Source organism: Diceros bicornis, chromosome 10, assembly GCF_020826845.1.
Source record: "Diceros bicornis minor isolate mBicDic1 chromosome 10, mDicBic1.mat.cur, whole genome shotgun sequence".
Lineage (NCBI taxonomy): Eukaryota > Metazoa > Chordata > Mammalia > Perissodactyla > Rhinocerotidae > Diceros > Diceros bicornis.
In genome coordinates this window covers 32,916,253-32,944,102 of record NC_080749.1, presented here as the reverse complement: position 1 = coordinate 32,944,102, position 27,850 = coordinate 32,916,253, and the positions used below count along the sequence as shown (strand labels likewise).

General features: G+C 38.4%; 1 protein-coding gene across 1 annotated transcript in view; it reads right to left on the bottom strand.

Annotated features, from left to right (window-relative positions):
* EPC2 (enhancer of polycomb homolog 2) overlaps positions 1-27,136 on the bottom strand; it is a 128,081-nt gene extending 100,945 nt beyond the window's left edge. The window contains exon 1 of the mRNA XM_058548927.1: positions 26,716-27,136. Coding sequence (XP_058404910.1) covers positions 26,716-26,868 — 153 coding nt within the window. The 5' untranslated portion in view covers positions 26,869-27,136. The remainder of the gene's footprint in view (positions 1-26,715) is intronic.
* Positions 27,137-27,850: the final 714 nt, after the last annotated feature.

The following is a 27,850-nucleotide window of genomic DNA, read 5'->3' as shown; positions in this document are numbered from 1 at the left end:
TAAAACTCCTATAAGATAACACAGAAGAAGGGCTGGCCCGGTGGCATAGTGGTTAAGTTCGGCACACTCCACTTCAGCAGCCTGGGTTTGCGGGTTCAAATCCTGGGCACAACCTACACCACTCATCAAGCCATGCTTCCTCTTTCAAAAATAGAGGAAAATTGCCAAAGATGTTAGCTCAGGGACAATTTTCCTCAAATAAAAAGAGGAAGATTGGCAACAGAAGCTCAGGGCCAATCTTCCTCACCCCCAAAAAAAACCTACAACAATGAGATACCACTACACATCTATTAGAATAGCCAAAATCCAGAACACTGACAACCTCAAATGCTGGCAAGAATGTGGAGCAACAGGCACTCTCATTGATTACTGGTGGTAATGCAAAATGACACAGCCACTTGGGAAGATAGTTTGGCAGTTTCTCACCAAACTAAACATGCTCTTACCATACAACCCAACATCTGTGCCCCTTGGTATTTACCCAAAGTAATTAAAAACTTATGTCCACACAAAAACTTGCATACAGATATTTACAGCAGCTTTATTCATAACTGTCAAAACTTGGAAGCAACCAAGTAGGTCCTTCAGTAGGTGGATGGATAAATAAACTGTGGTACACCCAAACAACAGAATATTATTCAATGATAAGAAAGAAATGAGCTACCAAACCATGAAAAGAAATGGAGGAATCTTAAATGCATATTACTAAGTGAAAAAAGCCAATCTGAAAAGGCTACATACTGTTTGATTCCAACTATATGACATTCTGGAAACTGCAAAACAACAGAGACAGTTAAAAGGATGAGCTGTTGCAGGGGAGGAGTGAAGACTAAGTGGAGGACAGAGGAGTTTTAGGGCAGTAAAAATACTCTGTATGACACCATAAGGATGGATACATATCATTATAAATTTGTTCAAACCCACAGAATGTACAACACCAAGAGTGAACCATACGTAAACTATGGACTTTGGGTGATTATGATTTGTCAATGTAAGTTCATTAATGATAACAAATGTACCATTCTGGTGGGGGATGTTCATAATGTGGGAGTGGTAAGAGGGAGTACATGGAAAATCTCTGTACCTTCCTCTCAGTTTTGCTGTGAACCTAAAACCTCTAAAAAATAAAATCTTAATAAGAAAAAAATCATACTAAATGTAAATGGTCTCAATACCACAATTAAGAGACAGAGATTGCCAGACTGGATTAAAAAAAGTAAGACTCAATTATAAACTGCCTATAAGAAATGCACTTTAAATATAAAGACATAAATAGGTTAAAAGTAAAAAAATAGAAAAACAGATACTATGCTAACAATAATCTAAGAGACTTAGTGTGACCATATTAACATCCAACATAAATTCAGAGCAAAGAATATCATCAGGGATTAAGAAGTTTATTTTATAATACTTAAGGGATCAATTAGTTAAGAGGACATAACAACCCTATCTATTTATGCATCTAATAAGAGAGCTTCAAAATACATTAAAAAACTAATAGAACTTCAATGAAAAAATAGGCAAATGCACAATTACAGAGATTTTAATATCACACTCTCAATAACAGATAAAACAAATAGAGAAAAAATCAGCAAAACTATAGTAGACTTTAACACTACCAGTTACTTGACCTTTTACAGAATGCTCCACCCATCAAAGACAGTATACACCTTTTTTTCACGTACACAGGGGATGAAGAAGAAATCAAAAGGGAAATTAGTATTTTAAACAATGAAAACTTTAAAAACAATAACAAAAAAAGGTGACATGCTGCTAAAGCAGCACTTAGCAAGAAATTTATAGCACTATAAACACCTATATTAAAATAGAAGAAAGTTCTCAAATCAACAACTTTAGCTTCCACCTTAAAAAACTAGATAAAGGAGCAAATTCAACCCAAAGTAAGCAGAAGAAAGGAAATAATCGACGTCAAAGTGGAAATCAATGAAATAGAAAACAGAAAATCAACAGAAAAATCAACCAAATGAAACCAAAAGCTGCTTCTTTTAACAAAATCAATAAAGTTGATAAACTTCTAGCTAAATTAATGAGAAAAAAGTGAGAAGACACAAATTACCAATGTCAGGAACAAAAGAGGAGACATCACCCCAGACAATATCATGAACAACTTCATGCCAGTAAACTCATCAATTAGATGAAAAGGACAAATCTTTGAAAGAAACAAACTACCAAAGCTCACTCAGAAAGAAATAGATAACCTGAATAACCTTTTATCTATTAAAGAAATTAAACTGTAGTTAAAAACCTTCATACAAAGAAAACTCAAGGGACAGACGGCTTCACTGGTGAATTCTACCAAATATTTGAGGAGGAAATAATAACAACTTTACACAAATTTTTCCAAAATACTGAAGTGGAAGGAATACTTCCCAACTCATTCTATGAGCCCAGTATTACTCTGATATCAAAACCAGAAATAGACATTACAAGAAGAGAAAACTACAGACAAATATCCCTTGTAAACACAGATGCAATCATTCTAAACAAAAATTTAGCACGTAGAATCCAACAATATATTAAAAGGATAATACATGACCAAATGAGGTTTATCCCAGGAATGCAGCATTGGTTTACATTCAAAATCAATGTAACTCACCATATTAATAAATCAAAAAAAGAAAAACTGTATGATTATCTCTATAGACACAGAAAAAGCATTTACAGCAACATCTATTCCAAAAATTCTCAGAAGACTAAAAATAGAAGGGAATTCCCTCACGCTGATAAAAGGCATCTACAAAAAAACCACAACCAACATCATACTTGAGCAAAACAATGAATACTTCTTCCCTAAAATTAGGAACAAGATAGGGATGTCTGCTCTCAACACTTCTATTCAATACTATACTGGAGGCTCTAGTCATTGTAATCACCAGACAGGAGTGAGGGAGGGAGGGCAGGCAGGCAGCAAGAGTGAGCATCTAGAGTGGGAAAGGAAGAAGTAACTGCCTTTATTCACAGACCAGAAGATCCTCTGTAAGAAATCTGACCGAATCTACAAAAAAAATCCTTCTAGAACTAATAAGTGACTTCAGTAATATTGCAGGATACGAGATCAATATAAAAAAATCAATTCTATTTCTATGTACTAGTTACTAACAACAGGATACCAGTTAAAATACAGATTAATCAAGACAAAGATCTCATTTCAATCTCAAGTGATCTGAAACGTAACAGTGTACTAGTTCCTTTGAACGTGTACTGAAACAATGAGCCACACATCCAGCTCAGAGCTGTTGTCGTATGCAACCCTGAAGTCTTACAACCATGAAGCGTTTTGACCAGCCCTAGATGAAGGGGAGAAAGTCAAGCTTTTCAACTTTATCAAAAGAATTTTAATTATGTGATCCACACTTCTGGTATCTAAAACTCCAGAATCGTCCCTTTTTTCATTTAGCACATATATTTTCAAACACCTCAATCTTGACTTAAATACTTATGTTATTTCCTAAGAATCCATGACAGATTTAACTTTTTAACCAATCATATCTTCCACTTACATAGCTGGCACTCACAGGCAATTTAGACTCTATCCGATTTCTACTAAAAAGCCCAGATAATCAGCATTTTAGGAAAAAAGTCCAAGGCAGTGGCTGTCAAAGTTTAGTGTGCTTCAGAAACACCTGCAGGTCTCATTTCAACACAGAATGCTGAGCTGAAGCACCAGAATTTCTGATTCAGTAGGTATGGGGAGGAACCAGACAATTCACATTTCTAATAAGTTCCCATGTGATAATAATGCTGTGGGTTTGGGGGCTATACTTTTGAGAACCACCAGTCTAAAGCAGTGCTACTCAGATTGCGGTCCTCTAGAAGCACAGAAATTTAGAGTAAGCATTTATAAAGTTTTAAAGCCACCTGACAGACCAACTTTATGCCTGTTGAAACTAATGATAAAAAACTGTGGCTTGTATTGTCTACATCCTTCTTTAATTTTTTAAACTTTAATTTAATTTTATTTAACTTTTCTAGTAATTCTTTTTCTTATACTTGAGAAAAGTATTAGCAAGCAATGAATTAATTTTCACCACAGAAAATTTGAGAAACACTGGTCTAAAGAATATGCTATCTATCCATTCCTCTAGTATTCTAAATACTGCCTTTGTTTAAGTTATGTTATTTCATTAACTTTACCTCCCAAAGAAATACATTGACTTTAGCTAAAAGATCAATAAACAGTCACATTATTAAAGTTTCTGGTTTTCTCTGTAAAACTGTATTTAAAGTCATTTATCAACTAAACAGATAACAGATAAGCACCCATTTGCAATATATTCCTTTTACAATTTAATAACAGGGTAAATATTTTTCTCTCCTGAAAAACAGTTGTGTTAAATTTTAAATGAATAAGAAATGAATCATCCATAGCTTCTCTTTCTATCTTAACTCCTCTGAGGATGTGAAGAGATTGGAGTGAGGGGGCTTTAACGGCCTGAGTAACTGATATCTTAAACAGAAATATAAAAGTGAAAGCAATTTTATTGTGTAGAAATATTTTATTACACGCATTAAAATTCTAGAATATCTGACCTACAAACCAACTTTTGGGAAACAACTCAATTATAAATTATATAACACTAACTTGTTCTACTTGATAAAGTAACAAATATTTACTCTTCTGTTATCTAATTGCTGGGTTTTTGAAACCTTGTTTTAAATTGAGAATTTCCTAATGCTGTTTAAGACCATGATCTTCAATGTCAACACTAATTTAGGAAGGTGACACTAAGATCAATGTAGCTTGCTGTTATTTATTCACACAACAATGGAAATGACCAGTAGTAGAGAAAATTCAAAACAGTAAGCAAAATAAATTACTGATCTTTGCTTTAAAAAGCATAATTTGATATTCAGTTAATTTAACTATTGATTAACAGTCATTTCTGAAATTATTTTGCATTCCCTTTAATAAGAGTAGATTGACAACACATACAGAAAATTTCAAGATACCTATATATGAAAATAACCTAGAAACTGGTTTCACTGGTTACGAAACAGAGAAATAAGACCATTTAAAAAAAAAAAAAAAAAGCTAGCAAACAAACTCATTCACCAGAGAAAGCGCACAAAAAGAAAAAGGAAATGGGTATTTCTTACCCACAAGAAATTGTGCCAGGCTAGAGAGCTCTATACTCGAAAAATGCTTGGGAAACAATTCCTCCTGAAACTTCCAAATCTGAAATGGTCAATAGCCAAAAACTTTATTGCCATAAGTAAATCACTATAAAGCAGTCACCTAAGGGGTGCAGAACACTCGCATTTATCAACATTATCTGTCAGACTTTTAAAAACCATCCTGTATCTTCCAACCCCGTTTGAGAATTTTACAGAACCATGTCAAAGCCCTCAGCTGCGTTAGAGCAGGAAAAAAAAAAAGCTTGAGAACTACTACTTTAAACTAGAGCTTTTCAAATTCTAATGTGCATTTGAACCAACTAGGGATCTTTTAAAAATGCACATTTTAATTCAATAGGTCTAGGATGGGACCTGAAATTCAGCAGTTTTAACAAGCTCCCAGGTAATGCCAAATCCACAGACCGAACTTTGAGTAGCGAGGTTCTAAACTAGGTAAACATCTCATAAAAGGTATCTTTATGTATAACCCTTTTGGAAAACAGTTTGACAGCTTTTTTAAAAAGTTAAACCTTTTGGGGCCGGCCCGGTGGCGCAAGCGGTTAAGTGCGTGCGCTCCGCTGCGGCGGCCCGGGGTTCGCTGGTTCGGATCCCGGGCGCGCACCGACGCACTGCTTGGCAAGCCATGCTGTGGCGGCGTCCCATATAAAGTGGAGGAAGATGGGCACAGATGTTAGCCCAGGGCCGTCTTCCTCAGCAAAAAAAGAGGAGGATTGGCGGATGTTAGCACAGGGCTGATCTCCTCACAAAAAAAAAAAAAAAAAAAAAAAAAAGTTAAACCTTTTTAATACACCTGGCATACAATCAAGCCATTTCACCCCTAGGTATTTACCCAAAACAAATGAAAGCAGATGGACATACACAAATGTTTACAGCAGCTTTATATGTAACCATCCACAAAATGGAATACTACTCAGCAATAAAAAGGAATGAACTATTGACACATGCTATACTATGTATGAATCTCAAAACACTTATGCTGAGTGAAAGAAGCCAGACCAACTGTATGATTCCATTTCTGTAAAATTCTAGAAAATGCAAACCACTAATCTACAGTGACAGAAAGGAGATCAGAAGGGGGTGGGGCTTATAAAGGGGCATGAGGAAACAACTTTTGGAGGTGATAGATCCGTTCATTATCTTGACTGTGGTAACGGTTTCACAGGTGTATACAGATGTCAACAGTTACCAAACTGCACACTTTAAGTATGTGTAGTTTACAGGTCAATTATTTCTCAATAAATCTATTTTAGAAAGACATCTTTCAAATATAAAATTCTGATTAAAGTAATGTCATTATATACAACATAGATAAATTCTCTCTCTCTTTTGTTTTTGGTGAGGAAGATTGTCCCTAAGCTAACATCTGTGTCAATCTTACTCTATTTTGTAAGTGGGACACAGCCATAGCATGGCTTGATGAGTGGTGTGTAGGTTTGCGCCCAGGATCCAAACCCGAGAACCTCGGGTCACTGAAGCGGAGCTCGCAAACTTAACCACTATGCCACCGGGCTGGCCTCGAATTCTAATTCTTTGAAAATTCCATGTAATACTACAATACTGTGATTTATAAGAAATATATATTTGGTCTTCAACCCCATTCCTGGCACAGAGCTCCTAAAACCCTTAGAATTCCCTCAGTGTTTGATAAAGGCATCTTGATACTCATAACAAACTCCTGTCAACCACACCTGAGTTTATGTTAATGAGGTGACTTTTGGAAAGCACCTAAGGATGGGGGCTGGTTGTCAAGAGAACGAATCATGTAATTACAGAGTTGGAGCTTTCAGTTCCACCCCCCTGACCTCCTGGGAGGGGAGAGAGGCTGCAGATTTCGGATCAATCACCAATGGCCAATGATTTAATCAATCATGCCTGTGCAATGAAGCCTCCAAAAAACCCTAAAAGGACTGGGTTCAGAGAACTTCCAGGTTGGTGAACACATGGAAGTGCTGGGAGAGTGGAGCACTCAGAGAGGTCATGGACACTCCGCACCCCTTTCCCCATACCCTGCCCTGCGCATCTCTTCTATCTGGCTGTTCCTGAGTTATATCCTTTTATAATAAACCAGCAATCTGGTAAGTAAAATGTTTCTCAGAGTTCTGTGAGCAGCTTTAGCAAATTAATTGAACCCCAGGAGGGGGTCATTGGAACCTCCAATCCATAACCAGTCGGTCAGAAGCACAGGTGACAACCTGAACTTTCAACTGCCATTGAGGAGAGGGAGGAGGGTTAAGTTCTGTAGGACTGAGCCCTTAACCTGTGGGATCTTATGCTATCTCAGGCAGATAGTGTCAGAATTGAGTTGAATTGTAGGACACACAGCTGGTGTTGGAGAGCCACTTGGTATAAGGAGAAAACTCCACATGTCAGAATAAATGTAAGAATCAAATACACACAACGGCAGGCCTATGCTAAGAATAAGAACCTCCCCTCTGGCCCGGGCTGATGGTGGAAGGTGAGATCAGAGGGCCCTTTAGGATCTTTCTTAGTTCCAAGTAACCACTGAAAACATAGGTGGGTAAGAAACCCAGTGGTGATCCAGTGATAGAACACAAAAAAGAAATCTTAGTTTGTACAGTAAAACTACAGTTTTGCTAACAATAGCTACAAATTTGGTATTGCAAAACACAAATTTACAGTAGATACCTTTTGAGATGTCTCACTTCCACCAATGTCCACTCTCTCAAATACCATCCCCTCCCCAAGAGTGTGTTGCCATCCACTAGGTTGGTAAATTACCTCATCCTACCCCCAACCACAGTCAATTGGTTCAGGCTAGATACCTGACCTGAACTAGGCCAATCACATTCCATCTCCTGGAAAGCTAGAAATGAGACTGAATCACTACTTTCAGCCAGAGCCGGCTGCTTAAACGATACAAAATTAGAAGCCATGGGGTGGCCACCTTTGGCCAAGAAGAGGCCAAATCTCTGTAAGTTCTTTTACAGAGAAGAAAACAAACTAAAAACATTTTTGAAAAGAATAAAACCTTATTACCAACTGGGGTTCATTCCAGGAATGCTGAGATGGTTCAATATTATAATTCATCAGTAATGAATATATCTAAAGGGAAAATCATATGTAATCTCCATAAATGCCAAAAAGGTATTTGAAAATATTCAATACACATTCATGACAACACTGGAGATTTTATGTATATATTTATGTATTACATATATAATGTAATTTATTATGATATTCTAAGTATGTTTTTTAATTGTTTTCTACATCTATAAATCAGTCCAAAATAATCTACATCTTATCTAATGGAGAAACACTAGAAGTATCCACACTAAATCAGAAACAAAACAAACATGTCCATAATCTCCACTAGTTTTTTTTAAGATTTTATTTATTTTTTTTTTCCCCCCAAAGCCCCAGTAGATAGTTGTATGTCATAGCTGCACATCCTTCTAGTGGCTGTATGTGGGACGTGGCCTCAGCATGGCCGGAGAAGCAGTGCGTCGGTGCGCACCCAGGATCCAAACCCGGGCAGCCAGCAGCGGAGGGCGCGCACTTAACCACTAAGCCACGGGGCCGGCCCTCCACTAGTTTTTAACATAGAACTGGAAGTAATTTCCAAAAGAATTAAATAAGGGAAGGCAATTAGAGGCATACTATTTGGAAAACAAAGGTAAACTATCTCTATAAGCAAGTGATATGGTATCTATATCTCAATAACCCAAGACAATCAATGCAAAAACAAGTATGAACAATTAAATAACTTACTAAAGTCACAGGATATAAAGTTAATATATAGAAATCAACAGCTTTCTTAAATACATGCAATAACAAGTTATAAGGTATAATGGGAGAAGAGATGACATTTACAATACCAACCAAATAGGTAAAATTCCTAGGAATAAGCTTAATGAAAAATGCACAAAAGCAATACAGAAAAAACACTCCTGAAAGATATATAAGTGGACTTCAACAAATGAAAAGATTAAACCATGTTCTTGGATAGGAAGTCAACATCACAAAGATGTCAATTCTCTATAAACTAATTTATAAATATATCGTTAATCCCAATAAGAACACCAACTTTTTTTTTCTGTAGCTAGACAATATAATTATGAAGTTCATATGGAAAAATAAACAAGCAGCAATGGTAAACAAAACTCTGAAAAAGGAGAGCAATAAAAATGGGAGAAGTGACAAGTCCTATAAGATGTTTTTTTAAATGATAAAAATATAAAGACAAAATAATGAAATGACTAACGATTAAAACAGTAATATTTCTGCCAAAGAAACAAAACAGAAAGTTAAGAAATAAGCCCAAATGTCTAAGAAAATTCAAATATGATGAAAGTGGCATCTCAAGTCAGAGAAAAAAGAGAACTTTTTTAAAAAGGGTGTTTGGACAATTGGATATCTGTTTGGATGAAAAAATTGAATCTACCGAGCAGTGTATACTAGAACAAACTATACAAGTTCTAGAAGAAAACTTGAGGTAATTAATAACCTGAGAGAAAGGGAAAACGCCTTAACTTTAATTCAAAAACTAGAAGCCTTTTTTACTAAGAACTGAAAACTTTGGCTACATAAGAATCAATATCCATCAATAGGGGACTGATTAAATTACAGTAAATATGTACAATGGAAGAACACCACCTAGTTATAGTATTAACAAATTAGAATCAATGCTCAGCCCACAGGAATTTCTTTAATGACTGTTATCTTAAATTCCCTTGTTTTGGGAAATCACTATTCCTTCCTCTCAAACTCCCTTTACACCAATGATCAAAATGCAAACTGCCATTCTCTTATACCACCCACCTCTTAGGCTACAGTGACTAGAATTAATCCAGTAATTGACAGGATGACTCAAACTAGGCCAAACAGTCTTTCCTAGACTTTTCAATCTGAAAGGAACAGGTTAAAAAACAAATGTCACACACAGGTGCACACACCTATACATACATACATAGAGAGAGAAAAGCATGGAAGGAAATACATAAACCCAAAGGTCATTCATGGATATCTCAGAGTGGTAGGACTGCAAAGGATCTGTAGTTTCTTCTTTGTACTTTTCTGACATATTCTGAATTTTTTACAAATGAGCATATATGACACTGTTATCATGGAGGGGGGGAGTATTTTCAAAAACAGAATAAAACAAGTTGGATGTTTTGGGGTTTTATTTTTCCAATTTACAGAGACATTAACTAACTCAAGATATGCTGAGGTGGCTGAGCACATCTCCAGTGATCATTTAGTACTGCTTTGCCACCCTAAAGAATAAGCAGTTTCCTGTGCTGTATTAATGTTCCACCAATAAGTAAAGAGAACAAGTTAGACAACTTTTAATTATGCCATTGTTTCTAAACACAATTCCATTGCAATACAGGCAAACAATATCTAAATTTTTAGTGAAGAATCTTCCTTACATTCAATACATTTATATTCTTCAGTGACGTTTCATGTAAAAACTCCAAGAATCAGTGAGTAAAATTCTGCATTTCACAACAATGTAAACCCAGTCTAAAGCTTTTTAAATATTTTCTTAGACTTCTCCGAAAATTTAGAACTTCGTGATTCATATGCAATGAGAATTAACAATAAAAAAAAGTACTCTGTATTATAATCTGTATTATCACATTATAAAATGTGATTCTTAAGCTCCTCTAGGTCATTTACTCCATTAATAATCTGATAATTGGGGTTAGGGGGAGGCAGGTATCATGTAAAACTGTGGTTTAAAAAATTCAGTAAGTCCACAGATCCCATTAAGCCTATCTAGGTATCAGAGATCTCAGTTAAGAAACCCTGATAAGAAAAGAAAGTCTCTTCAATAAATAGTGTTGGAAAAACTGGACAGCCACGTGCAAAAAAATGAAAGTAGACCGTTATCTTACACCATACACAAAAATTAACTCAAAATGGATTAAAGACTTGAATGTAAGATATGAAACCATAAAATCCAAGAAGAAAATATAGGCAGTACACTCTTTGACATTGGTCTTAGCAGTATCTTTTCTAATACCATGTCTACTCAGGCAAAGGAAACAAACGAAAAAAAAAAAACAAATGGGACTGTATCAGACTAAAAAGCTTCTGGAAGGCAAAGGAAACCATGAACAAAATGAAGACAACCCACCAACAGGGAGAAAATATTTGCAAATCATATATCTGACAAGGAGTTAATTTCCAAAATATATAAAGAACTCATAAAACTCAACAACAAAAAAAACCAAACAACTCAATCAAAAAATGGGCAGAGAATATGAACAGATATTCTTCCAAAGAAGATATACAGATGGCCAACAGGTACGTGAAATGATGTTCAACATCACTAATTACTAGGTAAATGTAAAGCAAAGCCGCAGTGAGATATCACCTCACCCCCATCAGAACGGCTACAATTAACAAGACAAGAAATAACAAATGTTGGAGAGGATGTGGAGAAAAGGGAACCCTCATACACTGCTGGTAGGAATGCAAACTGGTGCAACCACTATGGAAAACAGTAGGGAGATTTCTCAAAAAATTAAAAATAGAAATACCATACTATCCCACTACTAGGTATTTATCCAAAGAACTTGAAAGCCATAATTCAAAGAGATTTACGCACACCTATGTTCATTTGCGCATTATTCACAATAGCCAAGACGTGGAAGCAACCCAAGTGCCCATCAACTGAAGAATGGATAAAGAAGATGTAGAATGGAATCTATGGAATCAATGGAATACTACCCAGCCATAAAAAAAGACAAAATGGTCCTATTTGCAACAACATGGATGGACCTTGAGGTATCAAGTTAAGACTGAGATTTCACTCATATGTGGAAGATAAACAAACACATGGATAAAGAGAACAGATCAGTGCTTACCAGAGGGGAAGGGGGTTGGAGGGTAGGCAAAAGGGGTAAAGGGGCACATATATATGGTGACGGATAAAAATTAGACTACTGGTGGTGAGCACAATGCAGTCTATACCGAAACTGATAAATAATAACATACACCTGAAATTACACAATGTGATAAACCATTATGACCTCAATAAAATAACTGGAAAAAAAGAAAGAAAGAAAATAGTATGGTGATTTCTCAAAAAATTAGAAATACCATATGATCTAGCTATCCCACCACTGGGTATTTATCCAAAGAACATGAAATCAACAATTCAGAGAGATTTATGCATCCCTATGTTCATCACAACATTATTCACAATAGCCAAGACACTGAGGCAACCCAAGTGCCCAACAATGGATGAATGGATAAAAATGTGGTATATATATACAATGGAATACTACTCAGCCATAAAAAGACAAAATCATGGGACTGGCCCGGTGGCGCAAGCGGTTAAGTGCGCGCGCTCCGCTGCAGCGGCCCGGGGTTCACCGGTTCAGATCCCAGGCATGCACCGACGCACTGCTTGGCAAGCCATGCTGTGGCAGTGTCCCATATAAAGTGGAGAAAGATGGGCACAGATGTTAGCCCAGGGCCAGTCTTCCTCAGCAAAAAAAGAGGAGGATTGGCAGATGTTAGCAGAGGGCTGATCTCCTCACAAAAAAAAAAAAAAAAAAGACAAAATCATGCCATTTCCGACAACATGGATGGACCTTGAGGGTATTACGCTAAGCGAAATAAGCCAGAGAAAGACAAATACCGTATGATCTCACTCATATGTGGAAGATAAACAGATGGATAAGGAGAACCAGACTAGTGGTTACCAGAAAGGAAGTTGGCGGTGGGAGGGTAAAAGGCATAAAGGGCACATATATACGGTGATGGATAAAAACTATACTATTGGTGGTGAACGTGATGCAGTCTATACAGAAACTGATATATTATAACACACCGCTGAAATTTATACAATGTTATAAGCCTGTACGACCTCAATAAATTTATACAATGTTATAAGCCAATATGACCTTAATAAAATTTTTAAAAAAAGAAACCCTGATATAAAATTAAGACTTAACTGAAATCCCTCAATCCACAAGGCATCCAAGTTTTTTTTATTCTGTCATAAATTTGCTGAAATACATAGCTAGAAATCACATTTCCGTTGCACTGGCCTTGTAACTAGCTTTGTCCCTAGTCTTCTGCCATCACCATGCACTGCTCTCCTCAATCCATCTGACAACGATGATCTTTTACAAATACAAACCTGATAATATACCCTGTAAAACCCTAGCTTCCACAAGATTAAACCTTATATTCTCTAAATAAGGAAAAAAAAATATATAGTTTAATATCACTTACCACTTATCATTGCATAAGTAGTAAATAATACATAACCCATGTTGCTGAATTAGAGCAGTGCTTTTCAGCAGTGCTGGGTTGAACCACTGGTGAATCATGAAATCAATGCAGTAGCTCATTTAACAAACTCGAAATGAAAAAGGAAAAAACATATATGTATAGCCCATCCTCATTACTCACAAATTCTGTATTTGCAAATTCACCTACTTGCTAAAATTTATTTGTGATCCCAAAATCAATACTTGGAGTACTTTTGCAGTCATTTGCAGAATGTACAGAGCATTAAAGATTTTGGGTCTCCCCACTCATACCCTGTTGCTAGCTGAGGTCAAACAAGGTGATGCTCTGACTTCTTGTTTCAGCTCTCATACTGTAAACAAGTGTGTCCTTTTAACATTCTATTTAGTGCCAAGTTTTCTGCATTTTTGTGCTTTTTGTTGATGATTTCATTGTTTATGGGCCCCCAAGTATAGTGCTGAAGTGCTATCTAGTATTCCTAAGCAGGTGGCTGTGATGTGCCTTACAGAGAAAATACATGTGTTACACAAGCTTCATTTAAGCATGAGTTACATGCTGATGGCTGTGAGTTCAATGTCAATGAATCAACAATATACATTAAAGTATCTTTAAACAGAAACATACGTAAAACAAAGTTACATATTGATTGGTTGATGAAAATACTGTGAACAGAGGCTCATAGGAACCTAACCCTGTAATTCCTCTAGGAGCAACGGTTCAGTATTCACTAATTCAATGTTCACGGCAACTTTATAGAACATAACTATTGCAAAAAAAGAAAACTGTTTACTAGTCAGTGTGTGTGTGTGCGCCAAGGTGCACTTTATTTCAGTTAACATACATGCACAACAAGTTACAGTCAAAAAAGTTTGAAAGCCAATGTACTGGAGCACTAGAAAAGAAATCCTGAAAGGAGTGGTAAAATGGCAAGGCACACAGGCAGGGATCGTGGGCACACGTGCTCACACCTTTTTTCTACCTATAATCAGAATCACTCATAAATTTTGATTTGGTTGGTAAATCTAGGGTAAAGCCTATACATGTACTTTATAAAAGCATCCCAGATATTCTGATGTATGGTCAAAATGAGAACTACTACTCTCTCCTAAACTGGTGGTTCTCAAAGTGGGGTCGCTGGATAAGCAGCATCAGGATCACCTGGGAACGTCTTAGAAATGCAAATTCCAGGGCTGGCCCAGTGGCAGCATAGTGGCTAAGTTCACGTGCTCCACTTCGGTGGCCCAGGGTTCACAGGTTTGAATCCCGGGCATGGACCTATACACCGCTCATTAAGCCATGCTGTGGCAGCATCCCACATATAAAATAGAGGAAGACTGGTATGGATGTTAGCTCAGGGCCAATCTTCCTCACAAAAAAAAAAAAAAAAAAGCAAATTCCGGGGCTCCCTTTCAGACTTACTCAATCTTACACTCTGGGAATGGAGCCCAGTAATCAGTGTTTTAACAAGCCCTCCAGGGGATTCTGATGCATGCCAAAGTTTGAAAATCACTGACCTAAATCTTTTGTATTTCTTTTGGAGGCATTTTGAAAGCTCTGATGAATTCTGCTAAGATGGCTGAACTATTTCAAATAAAGCTGAAGGGTAACTGTTACCGACCCAAGCAACTATAATGTATACACAATCTTCTTCCAAGTACTTTCTTTATGGAAAGTGGTCCCTGTGCTTTAAGCTAAAATAAGTAAAATCTGTATTATACAAGTACGTATTATTTATACAATAATCAAGCAGCACTGTTTCTTTAGGCCATCCTCCATAATAGAAAGTTTCTCTTCCTCAGAATTCTTTAAACAGGCACTGTTCTTAACACAAGTTTGCTTGTCCTAAAAGGTGAATCTACATTAGACCACAAAAATTCTTTCAACCCTCTAACAACTCTCCTGGACATCACTCACTTCCTAATATGAAAGCAAGGACATGCATCTAAAAAAACTCATGGCATTCTGGTATATGGAAATAATTTGAAAACTAATTTGTAAAAATGAATTCAATAGTATATTATATTCACTTAGCTATTACGTGAATTCATATATACTCTTGTTCAAACCATGTCCCTCACGACACAAGTTCCCACAACATTATCTTCTACACGACACATTAAACATCATATGGAGTTATCTGTGTACAACTCTTTTCAACGGGACTATAAGCTGCCTGAAGACAGGTACCACATCTTATCCCTTTTTTTTGTGTCTAAAGTATACAGCAGTCAATGCTCATTCAGTCAGCAAATATTTAGTGAGCAGCTACCACGTGTCATTCACTGTACCATATGGTGGAGGATACAAAAGTAATACAGACACGTCGCTGTGTTCATGGAGCTATTTACTAAATGAATAAACATCACAACTACAGTGAAAGTTTGAGAGAGCACAATCTGTATGAAAGATCCAGCTTACCAACGTGATACCTGAAATAAGACAGGTTTCTTCAAAAGTGTACCCTATTATTGCTCTTCTGACCCAACTTGCTATTTAAGGCCATAAATAATTGTTAGAGAAAATACACTGACAAGCCACTTAATCAATAGTTAATCTGACTTTAATATATTTTATACATAGGAACATAAACAAAAGTCCTATGTACAATGCAAGGCTTAATCGCAACCAAATTCCCATATGAGAATAATAGGTTAAGGTTTGAAAGCCAAACTCCAAACAATCCAACAGAAAGCTACCATTTGCCAATTCTTCAGAGATTTTAAAGGGAAGAAATTTAAAATCAAAATTGCCTAACTTTATGATTCTAGATTAAGAGACTAACTCTAAGGTCACATATTACTCACTTATAAAAAGAATACAAGAAGTATTTTCTCACTTCACCAAGTAAAAAGCATTTCTTTAGAAATTTTCTAGGATACACACACACACACATACACATGCATGCACACCTGATGCTAACAACAGCTGCCCCGTAGAGTGCCTGGGGATGTGGGGGAAGGAAGGACACGTACTTATGTATATCATTTTGTGCTACTAATTTTTATCTTTAATTCATATGGGTCTATTATTTTTCAGTTAGAAAAAACTAGAAAATGTCTTAAACGTGAAAATAATACAATTTTGTTTATAATAGCATCTCCTTTACAGTGACGGGAATAAAATCTGCAGCCTGACTATATATTTGGGACACAGGAATGGGATTGCCATTTGGGCTGTGGAAATTCTTCTGAGGGGTTTTGAACTTCAGGTCATAGATCCCCAAAACATTCATAGAAAGAACTGAGGTTCCATGAACATGGGTGAGAAAATAATCATTCTTTTACTTTCATTAACTTCTAACAAATTTGACATTTCCTTCAATTACTAACATAGGCAACAGTCCACAGTAGTACTAACATTTGTGACTAGCAATACAACAGAAATCACAGATCTTTTCATTGTCGTATTACAGTGATTGCACATATCAAAATACTGTTTATACTCACCACTACTTCAAATTTAAGATAATTAGACCCAACTCTAGATCTTGTTACTAATCTGTCAATAAAGTGTGTCAATTACAAATTTTTTAATATTTTGATAACTATATTTCAATATATTGGTTTATGGACTTTCATTTTACGCATTTAAAACATCATTCTGAGGAGCTTCACCAGACTGCCAAGGGAATCCAAGTCACAAAAAGGTTAAGCAGCATTGAATAACAGTTCTCAAATCAGGTGCAATAGCCCCCATTTGGAAATTGAGGAGAAAACATTTTGGGGTTATCCCAGTTGAAATGCTACACGAAATCAGTGGACAGGAGATCGATGTAATAAACTTCGTGGTCTGCCTGTGACAGTCCCACACCACCAACTATGAACTGAATACCAAAAACATCCCAACTGAGAAACATCTCAAGGATCAAATAAAGGACATGATTACCCTCTTCACCATGCTTTCCCAAGGTTCCAAACTTAAGTGTTCATCCCAGAGCTCCCTGGTATATTAGAACATCTCTTTTCATTCGCTTCTCTAGTGTACACCACCCATTGAACAGATTTTCACCACTATATTTTCCCCCATGACCAACTAATCCATCTAATCTTAAAAAAATCATTTCTAAAAACCAAATACAATATTTAACTATCAATTATTCAAAACTCAATTATTATTCCGAGGATTAGCTGAAGATTTAGTTCTCTTGGCTGCTGATCTTCAAAGTCTTTAATTTTTTAAATCAATTTGATTGTTAACTGTTTTGCCAGGAAACAGAGATGGAAAGAGGACAATACACATACCAATTTGCTAATGTTTGACAACTGTAAAAACATCTTTAATTGGCAGGTGGAAAAATGTGAAACTATACCGCAGAATAATGTACGGAGATACTCTGTATATTTTAGTCTTCCTTACTACTTCACATTTATTATCCTGTATAACTGAAATTTGTTAATAATTTAAAAAAATAGCAGTTGCCTGTATACAGTACTATCTTAAGTCTTTACAAAAAAGTTAGTCTTTAAAATCACCAGAGATACTTCTCATTAAAGAGATGAAAAAACGTGGCTTAATGAGATGAAGTAATTTATATTACCCAGAGGAACAGTGACAGAGGCCAGGATTGGAACCTAAGTCACAATTTCAAACTTCCAACAACTTCATCAAATTAGCAGTACAACTGAGGGCTGCTTATCAACTCCCTAACCAACAACCTCACGTCCTTTGCCCACACACAAACAAAGAAGTAAGAAAGCTGGAGGTAAAGATATGAGTTAGAGAGCTAGCAGACAGGCTGACTCTTCTACTCTGCATTCCTCTGACTGCACAGTAATACTAGCTGATAAGAAAAAAGAAACCTAAAAGCAGATATAAGGAAATGGTGCTAAGGAGAATCTGGAAGTGACTGCCATCTTCCTCCAGCATTAATCCCACAAGGGACAGACCTGCTTGACGGAGTACATAAATTTGAAGTTCTTTTCCATTTAAGTGTAGACAAGGCAAAAATCAAGAATCAGTTTTAAGATACAATCAAATAATCATGATGGACCTCCTGCTATCTACTCTGGTCTTCTTCACGGTTTATTCCTACCTATCAGCCTTTCCTCCTCATGTTGTCCCCCATGCATCCATTACGATTTTCTACTTCAACTCTACTTAAAATGAAATGAAGATGCAGAGCTGTATGTTTAGAAATACAATCAAACTCAGTCCCAGTGGCTAGGATCATGGTCAATGCCTGTATCACAAACTTTCTATCACTTGAGTGCCTGGGTGGCTATCTAGCCTGTACTGAAGAAAATAAAGACATAACACCTTCCTTAAGGCATTTGGACTGACTGGGAAAATGAGTCAATTCTCTCACGTGCACTCTCCCTCTCTCATACATACATCCATATACATACACACACATACACACACACCCCTCAAGCGAGAAACATGAAATGTTAGAAAATTAAAACAAACTCAAGAGGTATGAACTAAAACTATACAAAAATTCAGAACATTTAAAGTAAAGAGTAAGAGTAGTAAAGATAGTGAAAGAAAACTTCATGAAAGCAAGGGAACTGATTATATCCAAAACATACACAGTGGATTGCTCTATTGATCTTGAGGAAAAATTAGCACCAGATCGTGGATAAACAAATCTGATCCTCATAAAAAAAGAACTCTAGACCAAATTGACAGCAATGCAATACTGTTAGAGTTAAACCTCATGTATTAATAGCTTCCTAATCTTTAGTCTCTCATTTGTTAGTTCTTTTCATGTGATTAACATTCTGGACAATATGCCCAGTAGGCAGACATGTGGATTCACAGATGCAAGAAATTTTTAGAGCCAAAGGTATTTGAAAGGTCACTCAGTCCAATTCTACTTCACAAATGAAGAAACTAAGGGCCAGGAAGGTTAAATAATTTCTTTGAGGTCACACAAAATTCATCTCTTACTACTTTGAAAATTAATAAGTGTGAAGAGTTTGCTTTCTTTAAAAGGATTTTGGAGACTTCTTTTATAGTCCTTAATCCAAGTTTCACTTAAAAATGTAATACAAAATATTGTAATCTCATTAAAACATCTTACAAAGTTAGGGTTTGTAAAAACACACTAAGTATACAAATTCACCTTGGGTCAAACCACAGATTAAAACAATTTAACAATTTAATTTCATAACTTTTGATCGTGATGTTATATACCCATCAGCAGCAGATCTCTCAGGGCACCTCCCTGGCTAAAGGCCTGTGCTCCGCAGGGTAGCCCTTACTAGCATATTTACTATCGTCCCCTGTTCTCTGACTGGCAGACACAGAGGAAGGTAGATACTGGATGCGAGACAAACCAATAACACCCTCTCTCTCAGGAATCTGGAATTTGAACTGAAAGAAATATAAGAACGATGATAATAATACCTAATATTTATTATTAGATTACTGCACGCCACGAACTGTTCCAAGCACACTACAATTCATCCTCCAAACAACTCCAGAAGATTTTGCAGATGAAATTAATCTACCCAAGGACTCAAACCGATATAGCCTGGCTCCAGAACACATGCACTTAACCACTATCCTACGCGACTTCTCAAAAGACTGGGAAGTGTTGGAGCTGAGTGATAGTAACATCACTTGCTGCTGAAGGGCCCACAGCTGCTCTGGTTCCTGGCCTTCCAAGTATTGACTGTTGAACCCTCCCTTGGTGTCCGTGAGACAACTCCCAGGAACCCTAAAGGAACTCGATTTGGTTTCTGGTACTTGAAACCAACCTAATGATCCCACTTACCCAATATTTTTAGGCCTCCTTTTTAGAGAACTGATACAGGTGAAATCTAATAGTACACCACAGATAAATCATTCCTTCAATTCTTTTTTAAAAAGGAAATGTGTTTACAAAAGGGATTCACCACAAACTTTCTTTCATAATATCATTCCCCAAGGCAGAAACTTTTAATGACTCCTCCATGCCTATGGAATAATAAATGACAGAACAGGAGAGATGTAATGAACCTTAGATATCATCTAGTTCTCAACCCACTCATTTTGCAGATGAAGCAGTACAACGGCGAAGATCAGAGCCCTGGAGTCAATCACTCATAGGGCCTGAGTTCAAATCCTGACCCTACCATGTTCTAGTCTAGGCAGGAGTGACACTGGGTAAGTTAATTTCTAAAACCTGTTTCTTCTTCTGTAAAAGAGATAATAGCACCTACACATCCTACCATTATAATGAGCTCTAAACTAATGAGTTTAACAAAGTGTCTGGCATATGCTAACACGTGCACTAACACAATAAATGGTAGCTGTCATGGTAGTGACAAACAACCTGAGGCTCAGAGAAGGTAGGCAACTTTCCCAGATCATATGGCCACTTAAGAAGAAAATCAAAACCAGAAGCAGACCTCAGATTCACACCTCAGTGCTTTCCTCTACACCATCCTACAAACTCCTAGGCCTAACATTCAAAACTATCTATAATCTGGTATAATTCTAATCTTTTTTCAACCTATCTCCACCCCAACTTTTATTCATTCATTCACCAAATATTTACTGAGTGCCTTCTATGTTCTAAATAGTTTCTAGTGCTGAAGATATAGCACGGAACAACGGAAGAGAAAGAAAAGAAATAAAAGCCATCAGCATGTCTCAAAAAAAGGAGAAAGAGCCAAGAGAATGCTATGTGCTCAAAAATGACAGTGTCACCCTCCTACATTTCTATCAGCAGGGGAAGGATAGATAAAAAAACATGTAACATGGGGAACCTTCCTTTAGTCTACTTAACATCCATAGAACTTGCTTTAAATATTCCTGCACTCACGTATTTGCTTCAACATATTCCATACAACCAAATCTGCAAGCCCATACTGTTACATCTCTCCAAGAAGCCTTCTCTATACATGCCCATAAGAGTTTTCTTACTTGTCTTAACAATGACATTTAACTGTTTCTAACGCTCTTTTAATGTCTGTCAGGTTGACTTAACCTGGTAGTTTTTCATAACTTTCCAGATATGTTTTTGACCTTACTGACTCATTTAAGTTCCCTGAAGTCAAGATCTGTATCATATTCTTCTTTTAATCCTAACAACACTTCAGCATACAGCCTTACACATACTCTTGATACACAGATCCCTTTAAATAGTTTCCCAATATCTTATATAGATAACACCTGGCTCTTAGATAATATCTGGCTGGTATTTGCTTTTGTTGAAAGAATAAATGCTTAATGTTTTCATACTATTTACAAAGTTGTATTTGAACACCTCTATTATGAAACATGAAATATATTAGTGCCAAAAATAACTTTAAAAAGGTTGAAAGACTGAATATATTTTGACCCTCTCATTCAAAATATCACTTAAAATATTAAGATAATGACAAAAATTAGGCAACAATCATATGAGGGGAGAAATGGCAATTCAAATCAGTCATAGTCTTTTTCTTTAAAAATAAGCAAAATCACATGCGTCATGTAGACTTTGGTTCATTCTGGTATGAAGAGATATCTTACTCAAATCTATATACATTTATGAGAGAGAAGTAATTAACACAAGATAAAGACTAATGTTGCAGCCATACCCATGTGTAAAAAAATTCTATATTTAAAGAGGCCCCTGACTCAAGAGGAAAAAAATGATTTAGTATTTAGGTATACAGAGTACCAGAGTAAGGAACCAAAAACAATTCCCAGAAGAATAATTTACCAAATTCCACTAATGAATTACACACACACACAGCTAGTGTTTCACAAAAACATAGCTCTTGGTATAGTAAAAGCAAAAGAAGCTCATTCAACACTCAACAAACATTTACCAAGCATCTATTATGTGCCAGGCACAGTTCCGGGCCCTTGAAATACATTCATGAGTAAAAGACGCAAAGATCCTTGCCCTTACAGAGATTACATTCTAGCAGGAGAAAATCTATATAATAAAATAGGATAGTTTCCTACAAATTTCTTACATGTTTAAGATAACGTAAACACTTAGATAAACATAATAGTGCCAATACAGAGAGAAGCAAAGTTAACAGACTGCTAAGAAAAAAAACACAGAAAATCTGAAAAGCCAAGAGCAAAAGTCAGCAAGTAAGTGATGAAAAACTACACTTCTTAATAATATTCCAATCAAATCAATATCTTTTGAAGTTTCCAAAATTATAAAAAGTAAAAAATATTTACAAAAACTATAATGAACTTTATAATAGTTCAAAAGATAATTCAGGGTTCTGTAAAACGTCAGTATGAAGCACAGAGGTTATGAGAATGGGCTTTTGTGACATTAAAGGCAAGGGTTTGAATTCTAGGCCTGTCAGTTATTAGCAGTGAGACCCTCCAGCTTCTTCATTTATAAAACAGGAACTATAATACCTCATAGGGCTGTTACAAGAATATTAAATGAAAAGCAAAAACTAGAGAAAACAAATATCCAACAACAGATGGATGGATAAAGACATTCTGGTATATCAATTCATTGTAATACTATTCAGTAATAAAATGGAATGGACTGATACATGCAACAAGGATGAATCTTTAATGCCTTATGCTGAGCAACAGCAGCCAGACACAAAAAATATGTATGATTCCATTTATATGAAATCCTAGAAAAGGCAAAACTAACCTACAGTGAGAGAAAGCAAATCAGCGGTTGCTAAGAACTATCAGTGGAGAGGGACTGACCTGCAAAGTAACACAAGAGAACTTTTTGGGCGTTTGAATTGCGGCTGTGTTTCCATGGATGCATGCATTTGTCAAATCTCATCGAACTCTATGATTTAAATGGGTATGTTTTATTGCATGTAAATTATATCTCAAAGAAGTTGGATTTTAAGAAGAATTAAATGAGGGCCGGCCCCGTGGCTTAGCGGTTAAGTGTGTGCGCTCTGCTGCTGGCAGCCCGGGTTTGGACCCCGGGCGCGCACTGACGCATGCTTCTCCGCCCATGCTGAGGCCGCGTCCCACATACAGCAACTAGAAGGATGTACAACTATGACATACAACTATCTACTGGGGCTTTGGGGGAAAAAATAAATAAATAAATAAAATTATTTAAAAAAAAAAGGATTAAATGAAATAATATAGGTAAAGCGCCTAGCACCTGGGGCGTAAGAAGTATTCAAAAAAATGGTAAATATTATTAAAAACATCAACTACCAATACACAACACTCATGGGAAGGTGGCAGAATCACTGATCACCTGATCTTTCTGGTTTAGATTCTAAATAAACATTAGTTTACAGTATCTGACCTAGACTAAGTGGCATCAGGAGCACTACCGAGACCAAGTTATGGGGAAGATGCCAACTGGCAGAACTGAGGCTAAAGACAATGAAAATAAGGAAAGGGAATAAAAGAAGTAAAAGATGCCTGCATGTTCAAAAGGAAAGAGAGAGCTAAAAGAATGATATGGTCAGCAATGATAGAGTGCTACCAATGCCAAAGAACACCTAGATTACCTCATCTAGGCATTGTCAGAACGTAACTCAAACCTGAGTCAATGACAGTATAAACAAAGACTAATGATAGTCCAATGGCTACACAGAGACAGTCCTTAATTTTATGGGGGGGGGGAGTGGGAAGGGGGCAGTGGACCAATGAAGGTGTTAAAGCCATGTCAAAGGATTCTGCCAACCAAGCAGGAAAGGGGTCATATTGTGGACAGTTTAGAAATGCTGAGCAACAATTATAAATCCATAAATGAAGGGTTTTGTTGTTGTTTTTACAAGTCTATGTTTACAAAAAAAAAATACTTAGAAAGGGGGTCAACCCGGTGGCATAGCGGTTCAGTTCACACGCTCTGCATCGGCGGCCTGGGGTTCCCGGGTTCGGATCCCTGGCATGGACCTAGGCACCACTTATCAAGCCATGCTGTGGCGGCGTCCCATATTAAGTAGAGGAAGATGGGCATGGATGTTAGCCCAGGGTCAACCTTCCTCAGCAAAAAAAAAAAAAAAGAGGATTGGCAACAGATGTTAGCTTAGGGCTAATCTTCCTCAAAAAAAAAAAAAAAAACTTATAAAGGTAACTAGTTAGAACATGTTGATAATGGAAATTAAACTGAAATACAACTCTAGTGAAACACAAAATATTTCTGAAATTTATGATATTTTACTGCTGCTTAGAACTGTTTATCAAAGCAAAACATTTTTCTTTAAATGAGCAAATAATTCTGCTTAATAACAGAAGTTCTGTAATTATGACTGGGAGAATTGAATTGGCTGTCACTCACGAAAGCACAAGTCTTCTGACTTACATGTTAATTTAAAAAAGAAAAAGAAAAAACTAACACCCTAATTGGACATTCTGGGAAGCAAAAGACTTATAAATCTTAACTGTCAGGAATTCTTTAGTTTTGTTTTGATTTTAAGAACCTCCACTTGAACATTAAAGAGGCAGACAGGACAAAAAGTCAGAAGTCCTAGGTTTCAATTCTAGTTCTACCAGAATTTGGATTTCTTCCTAAAATTGAGCAGTTGAAGCAGGCTACTTAAAATAATCCAACTTTAGCACTCATGCTCTAGATTGAAAATCACAAGTTTTACTGAAAAAGTCAATAGTACAAAATTGTGATGACGTTAAGCATTTATTTTTAATACATCACTAAAAAAAACTAAACTGCAAATTTTCTTCCTAAATTCAGATAAAATATCAAGATCTACGTGACAAACTAAGGACCTAAAGCAATAATTAAGTATAGCTAATCATTGTTTGCAAAACCTAATACATCGTCCAGGGGCTAACTGTTCATTCTAGAACAAGTTTCTTGATTCAAATTCTTCCCAAAACAAAATAATAGGATCCAAGTAATTACATATATTATTGATACTTTAAGACTCATAAGCCACTTTTCTTTTGGGGTCGAAACCCAGAAAATAACTAACAGAAATTTAACATTTTGGAATCCAAACCGGTGGTTTTTAAAGTTTAATTCAATTAATTCTTGTACATACTACAACTTTCTTAATTATCTTTCCCATGGAAAAATGAGCTAAGTTAGAAATAATTTTTACTTAAAAAACAAAAAGAATTCTCAGGAAGTACTTATCTCTAAACCTTAAGGATAAACGTCGAGTTTTCATCTTATTTATTTAAAAAAAGTTGAACGTTGAATATTCATTCTGATACTACCGCCATATTCATTTTCTACTGAAAGTGCAAAACATTCAAGCAATCAAACACTAAAGAGAAATGTGATTAAATCACAGCAAAGATTAGTAATAACAGGGTAATACAATGAGGTCAGAACTCGAGCAGCCAATCAGAGGCATAAAAGCATTTCCTGCAATATTAACAGTTAAAAGAGAAAACCAATCACAGAAACCTCGAGCTTTCTTTTGACAGTCACAGAAGCAAGAGAACCAATCCACGCACACCCGGGGTTGACAATAAGGCGGGACCGCAGGTTCATTGAAGAAATTCTGGAGGGTGCAGTTACTATGAACTTCGCACGCAAGTAACACCACTCCAGAGTCATAAACACTGTCATGCCAGATGAAATCCAACCGTATGCAAAATTCAACCAATCAGGGAGGAAAAAAGCAACATTTTTGCCAAAAAGCGCTGTACTATTAAAAATGCAACTGTCAATTTACATGCACTAGATCTTCAACTTCTAAAAGACCCCCCCCTCCGATGACAATCACCGGAGACGCGGCACGGGGATAGCGCAGCGCCGGCAGCTCGTTGCTGAGCATCCCCGCTTCCTTCCTAACGCTGCGCACTGAGCTGGCGCATCCCGGTGAGGCAGGCAGGCAGAGCCGTCCCGCTCGGGGCCGCGGAGCCGGCCGGTCAGCAGCTCTCTAACGCTACATGCCGCTGGACAGTCGCGGCCCCCGCCTCCCCCGCCGCAGTGCTGCACCGCCTCTCCCCGCTGCACCACCGCGGGCCAGGGAGCGAGGATTACCTTGCTAGGAGAAAGATGACGGGTGTTTTGAAAGCGCTTTACTTTCCATAAGTCATTTCAAAGAGAACCCAGTGCAAAACTAAATTTTAAGTGAGGGGGAAAAAAAAATCTTCCCTAATCAAAAGATCCCTCGCCCATTAATCAACCCCGCGCCGAATGAGGGGGGAAAAAAAAAGGTAAACAGAGGCCATACGCCAAGTGCGGCCAGAACATCCCCTGCGCCATTCCCGGCCGCCGCTTACGGCAAGGCCCCCTTACGGCAGCGTAAGCAGCGCTGCGAGCTAATCACAACACTGGGACGCAACAACATGGCGGCCGCGGGCGGGCGCTGCGCCGGCCGAGAGGGTTTACGCTACTCCGCCGGCGTAGAGTCCCATGCGTTGGAGCGGCAGCGGCGCCCTCCAGCGAGCGTAAAGCGCTCTGTGAATGGCGAGGCCCGACTGACAAAAGGGAGGGGGGAGGAGGGAAGGGGGGGTAATAAACACTCGAGTCCCTACCGATTCCTCCTCCTTCTCCATCCCGGTGGGCATCTGGGGCACGGCCCGGTTGATGGAGACGCAGTCGTTGAGATCAGGCATGTCCTTGCCGCGGTAGATAGGCAGCGGTTTGGCGGCGTCCAGCGCCCGCGCTCGGAAGGAGAGTTTACTCATTGTCTCCCCGCCTTACAGGAACAGCCCGGGCGGCGGCGGCGGGGCGGGCGGGGAGGGGGGGAGGACTCCCGCCGCCTCCTCCACCTCCTTCCTCAGTGCAGCGCGGCCGGCCCGCTCCTCCTCCTCCTCCTCACTGCCCCCGGCCACAGCATGGGCGCCCACCCCGCCCGAAAACAGCCCCCCGCCGCCCGCGGCCGCTTCCACACACTAGATCCGCCGCTCGCCCGCCCGATCCGCTCCCTGCGCCATGGCCAACATGGCGGACATTACCACAGCGGCGGCGAGCGATCCCGGCAGCCCGCGCGAGAGCGCGCCCCCGCCGCGGGGACGCGCCTCGCCCTCGCCCTCCCTCCCTCCCTCCTTCCTCTCCCTTCCCCTCCCTCGCCTGCCCACCCACTCTCTCCGCGGCGCGGCCGGCCCGCGGGAGCGTGCTCAGCCTCCGGCCGCTCTGGGGCACAAGGGGGCGGCGGCCGCGGCGGCTTTCCGCTCGCCGGCCGGCGCTCTCGCCGTGTGGCAGGTGCCAGGTGCGCAAGTTAACCCGCGCCCCCGAGCGTGCGCCTCTGTCTCCGCGGCCGCGACAGCCCTCTCGCTGGGCGCCCGGGAGGAAGGCGCCGAGCAGCGCGTGTGTGCAGAAGTGTGTGAGCGGGAAAGGGAGACGTCAACCAGGGCCACAGTAGCCGCCACCGAGCCTGCACTTATAAAGCGCTTATCTCCAAGGCGCCGCGAGCGCCGGCTAATTCGCATCCTCCAATTTGCGCGTCCCCGGGACGTGCGGAAGGTCCATGCCGTCTGCCCACTCAGAGGGGCGCAGACCTGCCGCGTCTCGCCCGCCCCGAAAACGCGCACTCAGAGCCAGCCCTCTTTCCCGCACCCCCTCTTCACTACCTAACCGAAAGAGCTCTCCAAGGTAAGGCATCCTCGCCTTCGCGGGGAGGATGCTAATGGCAGCAGTGAGGGTTCATGTTTGAGGCTGCCAGACGCA